This window comes from Poecilia latipinna, unplaced genomic scaffold (genome assembly GCF_001443285.1).
Source record: "Poecilia latipinna isolate Pla-1442-1.1 unplaced genomic scaffold, P_latipinna-1.0 Scaffold413, whole genome shotgun sequence".
In the NCBI taxonomy this organism is placed as follows: Eukaryota; Metazoa; Chordata; class Actinopteri; order Cyprinodontiformes; family Poeciliidae; genus Poecilia; species Poecilia latipinna.
In genome coordinates, this window is record NW_015113029.1 from 146,165 (window position 1) to 153,784 (window position 7,620).

At 43.9% G+C, this 7,620-nt stretch overlaps 1 protein-coding gene across 1 annotated transcript in view; it reads right to left on the minus strand.

Annotated features, from left to right (window-relative positions):
• Positions 1-6,748, minus strand: part of LOC106950640 (uncharacterized) — a 14,203-nt gene extending 7,455 nt beyond the window's left edge. The window contains exons 1-2 of the mRNA XM_015037645.1: positions 6,270-6,748; positions 677-3,822 (exon numbers count right to left, since the gene is read on the minus strand). Of these exons, the coding sequence (XP_014893131.1) occupies positions 677-3,750 (3,074 nt within the window). The 5' untranslated portion in view covers positions 3,751-3,822; positions 6,270-6,748. The remainder of the gene's footprint in view (positions 1-676; positions 3,823-6,269) is intronic.
• Positions 6,749-7,620: the final 872 nt, after the last annotated feature.

Consider the following 7,620-nt stretch of genomic DNA (forward strand, 5'->3'; position numbering starts at 1 on the left):
TTTTTTTTTTTTTTTTTTTTGCAATGACAAAGCACAGATTACAGTTTTGGTAACAATTTATAGTAATTTATTCGAAATCACACAGGGAATAGATGCAGAAGGTGATGCTTCACCAATAACCTTTCTTTGGAATAAATGAATTCATTTGGGTTTGTCCAGTTCAACTCAAGCCCACAGCTGTTATTCCAATGCATTGTTAAAAAAAAATAATAATAATAATTTTAAAAAAGGCAATAATTCCCAGGATCAATGTGAAAAGATTTTTATGAAAATGAACAAAATACCTACAGCAAAACTTAAAAGTGGAAAAAAATAACAAGGCGAATTTAAAAACTTAGCCTGGTCAGTTTCACAGAGGAAGACGATCAGACTGCCTCCAACCGTTAATTTTCTGTGTGAATAATCAACAGCTTCTTTAAGTTTCTTAAAATGACTGATGGAAATGAATATAACACTTTTGAACTTGAAGTTGTCAAGGTAAGCCTGGTCTAGCTGTTAGTTTTAGCCTTCTGAACCAACTAATCTAAATGTAAGAGACAACATCACCTGAATATTTATTAACTATCCCTCCTCATTGATTGGGAACTTAACATGAGTCACAGAGTGATTCTGTTGTGCTACATACATGTTGGACAAGTTATTTACCCAGCTGCCACGGTGAAGCACACAGACTTACAGGCTGTTGGGAGTGTTGCATGTCTCCAGGTCCTGAATGATGTTAAGCAGGGTGGTGATCCTGTCCTTGTTGGCCGCCAGGCTGGCCTCCACGGTCTTGAGCCTCTGCTCCAGGCCTGCAGACCTGCAGCACTGCGGGGAAGGCGGCAACAGCAGCGCCGCGTCGGACGGGTGGGAGTGAGACAGCCCAGTGCCCTCGGGGCCCGACTGAGGAGCAGCGGGGCTAAACTTTAAATCTGCTCTGCTTATTCCCTCCACCTCTCTGGACGGGAGGGTGAAACTTGATTTAGCGAGCATTGCAGGCGGCTGTAGGTCGAACTCCCGGTCAGGGCCTGTGTGTGCCGAGAGCCCTCCTTTGCCGGTGAACGATGCTGGCACGCTGACAGAAGGTTCTGGACTTGTGTGTGTTTGCCTCCGTAATGTAATATCGAAATTGGAATTTTGGCAGTCGGCGGCAGACTGGGTGATGTGTTTCACCTCTGTGTTTGTTTGCGAGATACTGGGCTCACAGTTAGTTTGCGTCTTGACCGGGGGCGATGAATAACCGAGATGCTTCTGCCCATCCGCGTTGGATTCAAATGCACTATTTGCACGGCTGGCTGCTGCACCCAAGGCAAACTGTTGTGCATTCGAATCGGGGTGCCTGGCTGCCTGGCCCAGTGGATTTGTTGCGCTGTGTCCCTCATGGTCTGCTCGTGTGCATCCTTTATAATGTTTAAGTCTTTGTTTTTCTCTGTCCAGACAACCCTGCGGAAGAAAGGTGCTTGACTTAATTGGGGAAAAGCAATTCTGAGGGTTAGTGACCCGTGAATTTTTATGCTCTTCAGGCTTGTGCACCGCTAATTCATTGACAGCACGGTCGATACATTTGTTTTTATTACATTGTAATTCCACAGCGGGGCCGATAGTTGGATTAGTGTGATGGCTTTTAGTTTCACTTCCTCCCTCGGCGGTTCCCAACATATTTGGTGACTTTTCGAGAGGAGTTGCTGCGGAGTCGCTCTGCTGCTTGGTAACGACGCCCCAAACGCGAGGTTTATTACTGTTTTGACTGCTGATGTCTGGTGCTTGTGTGTGGTGAGCTTGGTTTTTGTCGTGTGCGTCGCCGTTCCTTAGCACCTCGGTTGCGTCTGTCAACTGAAGCAAACACGCACCGGATGCGGCAAGGTCATCTCGTCTTTCTCCGCCCAGAGACGCCAGAGAACCGTTCAGGGATGTGACTTGTCTCACCTCAGTTTTGACGGTCATATTTTCATATACCGTGCAACGACCAGCTGCGGAGCTCGGGAGAGCTGCGCGCGACTCACCTTTTGCTTCCGGGGACTTGGACGCGCCAGATATTGTGCGTGCAGAGGACGCGGAAATATGCGGCGCAGTTTCAGAGTCTGAGGAGTTAGGCTGAACCGAGTGGATTTTCGGAGCCACGGCGTTGTCTGTGGTGCCTCTACATGAAATTTGATCTGGATTGACTTTATAATTCAAAGAGACGGCGGCACTTAGGAGCGAATGCGGCGCAGGTTTCTGAGGCGGATTAGCAGAAGCAGGGAATTGAGCTGGGTTGTCAATAAGAGATATTTTAGCTGGCGATACGTCGGCAGCTCTTGACGGGGGCTTTTCCTGGCATTTATCTAAATCAGATGGGGAGCTTACCATTGTGAGATATGAAGAAAGGTCTGATTCAAGAATTTGTGCTTTGTGTGTTGAGTGCAAGGCTTCTGGCGCCTGACTGACATTACTATGCGGACACATCCTCTCCAGATTAAAAGTTGCCTGTGCAACTGGACTGGATGTTCTTTGACTTCCCATGGCTACAGTGTACAAAGATAAAGGTGGACACTCGGGCACGGCGTGCACAGAGACACATACATTTTGAGTAATATTATCTTGTAGGTAGTGGTGAGGCGATGTCTTGAGGCGCTGAGGGGAAGCTTGAAAGGTTTTGGTTGCCGTGGCCATTTGAGGCGTCGAGCAAAAACTTGAAAGGATGGAGATTTTATTGTCCTGGTTGGGTTTTGCGAAACAGTTTGTTGCGGAACTCGCCTGCCTGCTTTCAATTCTGGCTTTAGCAACCGTAACAGTTTTAGTGTGGAGAATGGCTTCCGGTTGGACGGATGTCACGTCGCTTGAAGCGTGTGTGCGATACAGAGTTCCTGAACCAACCCTGGAATGCACCGGACATGCAGGGTGGGGTGTTCGTCGATATGTTATCTCTTCATTAATATAATACAAGTGTGGGTTGCTTGCAATCTGTGTGTTCTTTACTCCGCTGCTCTGAGAGTTTAGCTGGTTTTGTTTCAGTGTATGAGGAAGTTTTAAATGTGTGGCTGTAAACAGAGATGCGAGGGCTGGCTTTGATGCCTTCTCCCCGAAGAGAGCCTCGGAAGTGGTCTCCCCCGGGACGGCGCCTCTGGATATTACAGACTGCTTCCCGCCACACTGGTTGCACGCCTTTTTCGACTGGTCTGCGCAAAGATGGCGCGAGACCGTTCCGTGAGAAGCCGCGGCCTTCGAGGGCTCCGCGTCGTCTTTGACTTCGATGATCCCGCCGATTGCCTCGGAATCCACCACGCTCCCGTTGATGTAACGGGTGGAAGACTTCAGTCTGGTTCTGCCGCTGCTGGCGGTGCCTGCAATGAGGGGATTGGTTTTAATTGCCCTGGCATAGCAGTACGTCCCACCACTTCTCTTCTGACAGCCGGCGACATCCTTTGAACCGACACCTCCGAGTGCTTTGAAAGTCACTTCCTTTTTGATCTTGGTTTCCTCAGTTTTCTGCCTTAAAATAGCCCTTTTCTCGTTGTCACTCTTCACATGAAGCGATATGGCCCTGGTTTCCTTGGCGGTATATGTGTTAGATGTTTGAGTAACATTGTTTGAGACGCTATCAGGTAGCTGAACAAGTGGTCTGCTAATCCCCGGAGACGTCTGAATGCCGATGCTGCACTGTCCCCAAGTCTGGAGCAGCACTCCTCCGCTTCTGTCTCCTCCTGTTGTCTTCCAGCTCCGCACCCCTACAGAGGCGGGGACACCCAACACCGGAACCGGCGTCGTCAGGTCAGCCGCTCGCCTCCCCATCCCTTATTTGGCTCACTTAAAAGGTCTGAGAAGTCAAGGAAGGGACAGCGCTTTTCGCATCATTTTGTCCATCTGCAAGAAAAAGAGGAACACGCGTTACAGTGAGAGGCGCTCAGAATGGTGCTGCAAAGAAAATCCACAAGCAAGCAGGATTATCTAGCACAACGCAAGAGTTGAAGCAGAGGCAAAAACAACCTGCTTCAGTACAGCAGAAGCGATGAAAAGATTGAGCTGTCAAGAAATCAATTGCAGACTCGAGATTAGACAGGAAGAACTGTGCACCCAGTTTTCAACATTTTTCATTAATAGCAGAAAATAAGTAAGGAAGGAAATAACTTAAATGATGATCAAAAAGAAAAGGGGTGACTGCTGTGAAAACAATTCATGTCCAGATGAACCGATGAGATTTATTTAGCTTTTATTTGGTCATCGATTTTTGTAAAGTTTTGAACTGCTGATACCAGTTTCTACTATTTCAGATATCTCCTTACTTGATCACAATTAACTGAAAAAATTTCACGTTTATTAGATGGTATTCTTGAAAATGCTCAAAGGGACCATCTTTTCCTGCATCACTGAAAATCTACATGAACAGCAAAATCATCTAGGCGATGGGAAGGAGGTAATAATAAAGGAAGCAAAACTAAAAACAACAGCATTTATCCTTCACCTGTTACCAAGACAGATAATCAATCAGCATTTTTTATTTTTTTTTTTTTTGCAAACTCTAATGTAGACGTACTTTATATAGGAAAATATTTTTCTTTCACAATTCAAAATAGTTGTGAAAACTGTTCAAAAAATAAATGGCAGCTGTGACTGAGTTAACATTTAGGAGAAAAACCAATGTCCTATCTTGATATATTAAAACATTTATTGTGGCTCTAATTGAACCTTGTAGCAACCACTCGCTCATGAATAAATATGACTATTTACGTCAGAATAAGAGCCGACATTGTGCGTGCGTGCGTGCGTGCGTGCGTGTGTGTGTGTGTGTGTGTGTGTGTGTGTGTGAGAGAGAGAGTGAAAGAGAGAGTGAGTGAGCAGTTGCTGTTACACAGCTCTGTGATTTAAACAAATTCACTATTATGTTAAAATAACAAACGTGATTGTGGAGGATGGATTTTAATAGGTTAGATAATCTTCAGACCTTTTATGAATATTTACCTGGATAAGTGAATTTACCGAGGTTATCATTTGTCTTACAATGACCGGTTTTCACAGTGAATAAAACCATATGGTGTTATTATCACTGCAGCCTGGCTGCACTTGTGTAATATACGGTTTTATCACAGATCGGAAAAACGTTTGAGAGTTTTTTATTCACAAACTTTGAGTTGTACTACCGGCTTTGTGTCTCACAGTTTCGACCATGAGAGCGTCAGTAAATGTCCATATTTTTTAAAACATACAAATATAGTTTTTTTTTTTGTGATTATTATTAATATTTTTTTTAACTTTATTTATACAAGTGGTCTCATTGAGATCTAAGGATCCAGGTCTCTCATTTAGAAGAGAAGAGACCTGTTTTAATAAAACAAAAACAATTTTCAAACAGCAACAAGACAGTTAGTTAAGGAATTAAATAAATTAAATAAGCTAATAAAATGAGACGTAAAAACAAGAGCAAGTTTCATAAGAAAACGAATAGTTACTGGAATGAAAACTACAAATTATGGTGATGACATTTTAAGTCCTTCCCTGTATCTGATTAATGGATCAGAGCCGGTCAAGCAAACTAAAGCGTCCAATTCCAGGTCAGCGGTGACTTTCTTGGCGCAGCACTTCTATTATTATGTATTAGTATGAACACACACCACAAATGTAATGCAGACCAGAATTCAAACTGTGACTTCTGGGATGCAGTTCCCTTCACGTCTTTTGTCTCTGTTTTTTTTTTTTTTTTATCATATCCATGTGCCAGTATTCTCATGTCATTTTTTTTTTTATCTGTACCACAGTTTGGCAACAAGACAGTAATGTGTGGATTTTGGCAGCAAAGCAGCCTTTTTATTTATCCATGAAAAAGCAGCCAGTCTAAAAGTGTGTGTATGCGCGTTTTTGCTTTCAAGTGTTGATTTATGACAAATTCTTTATGCAAACACATTCTGACATCCCTTCCCTCCTCTTCTTCTCCTTTGACGACTTTCCTGCACACACACACACACACACACACACACACACACACACACACACACACACACACACACACACACACACACACGTTTAAAACTGCAAGAAGTGCATTTAGTCAGCTATACCAGGAGGGACTATTATTTTGGATTGTTGTGTTTAATGTTGCTTGAGCTCAGTCAAGTGACCTATGTCTTCCTGCACAGTCTAATGATAAGTGACAACTGTCATGTTCTGTTAATACTTCATTAAATCCCCCTTTGCAGAGCTAAATAAAACAGGCAACAACAACAACAAAAAAAAAAGGAGAAGAAGAAAAAAGCCATGGGACATTTTATAACAACTGTTTACTGCAAATTTATGGTTACTCTGATTCCCACTCTTACCTGAATGTTAATGCAGTCCAGCTTCAAGTTTGCATTCCTCCAAGTTTCTGTAGGTTCCCAAGGATTGGAGAGACTTTATCCTTGTAATGTCAGTTCTTAGAAATTCCAAACTCGGGACTCAGTATGCAGTCGGTTCGACCGAGCAGTGCTTCTTAATAATAAGGTTTCCACTCCATCGCCTGAAGTCTGAACTCATCTACCATTTATTGATCCAACATACAGCTGAGCTGTGTCCTGTTTTGATTCTGCTGCTCCATGCAAACCCCCATTGTCAGAACATGGCAATCTGCTACACTGGGCTGCAGCCCCCTTCTCTGTCCTACTCTTTGTCTTGTCCTTTGTCACCCCCCCTCTCTTTCACTCTCTCCTTCTTTCACCCCTTTCTTTCTGCCACTATCCTCCTTCCCAGCACGCGTGCGTCCTGGTCTACAGCTGGGCGACGAGAGAGCAAAGAGAGAGAATGAAAAACAGACAGGAGAGGGAGGCAGTGACTTGCATCAGCAGAGTAGGGAGCGTCTGTAAATTACCATGCAATTTAAATGAAGCATAAAATGGAAGTGGCAATAGAAAAAATAAATAAATGGAAAACAACACGTAGCACCTTGAAAGATATGGAGTGGAAAAAAGTTACATTGGTTGGACACCGTGTGGCAGTGGTAATTTGTTTCCATCATGCATACAGATAAGGCTCACTTTCCCATTATCACCGGTGTGAACAGTGTTCGGTTTCTCACGTCAGTCTCATCATTTGGCTGCAACCACAGGTCGATTTATTACATTTTCTCTGAACAAGTGTAATTTTTTGTGCCACTCCATCAGAATGAGAGAAACAACATGTGTGAGAATACAGTGATTTCACCATAAAACATTGTTACGTTTGTTGCTGAGCTATCTTTAAGTACTTTCCATATATGAACATGTTCTGAATATTTATCTCAACTGCAGCACCATATCTAAACAACGTATTTTTATTTATTTATTTAAAAAAAACAACAACATTTGTTTCTTTGGATGGGCTGCAGAGTGGCACAGTGGCACAGAGCTGTTGCCTTGCAGCAAGAATGTCCTTGGTTCAATTCCCGGCCTGGAGTCTTTTTGCATGGAGCTTGCATGTTTTGTCCAGGTGCTCCGGTTTCCTCCCACAGTCCAAAAACATAACTGTCAGGTTAATTTGGTCTCTCCAAATTCTGCCAGTGTGTGTGTGCATGGTTGTTTGTCCTGTCTGTGTTGCCCTGTGACAGACTGGTGACCTGTCCAGCCTGCCACCTCTTGCTCGCTGGCTGCGGGAGACAGGCACCGATACCCCTCCCGACTCCAATGGGATAAGGGCGTAAGAAGATGGATGGATGTT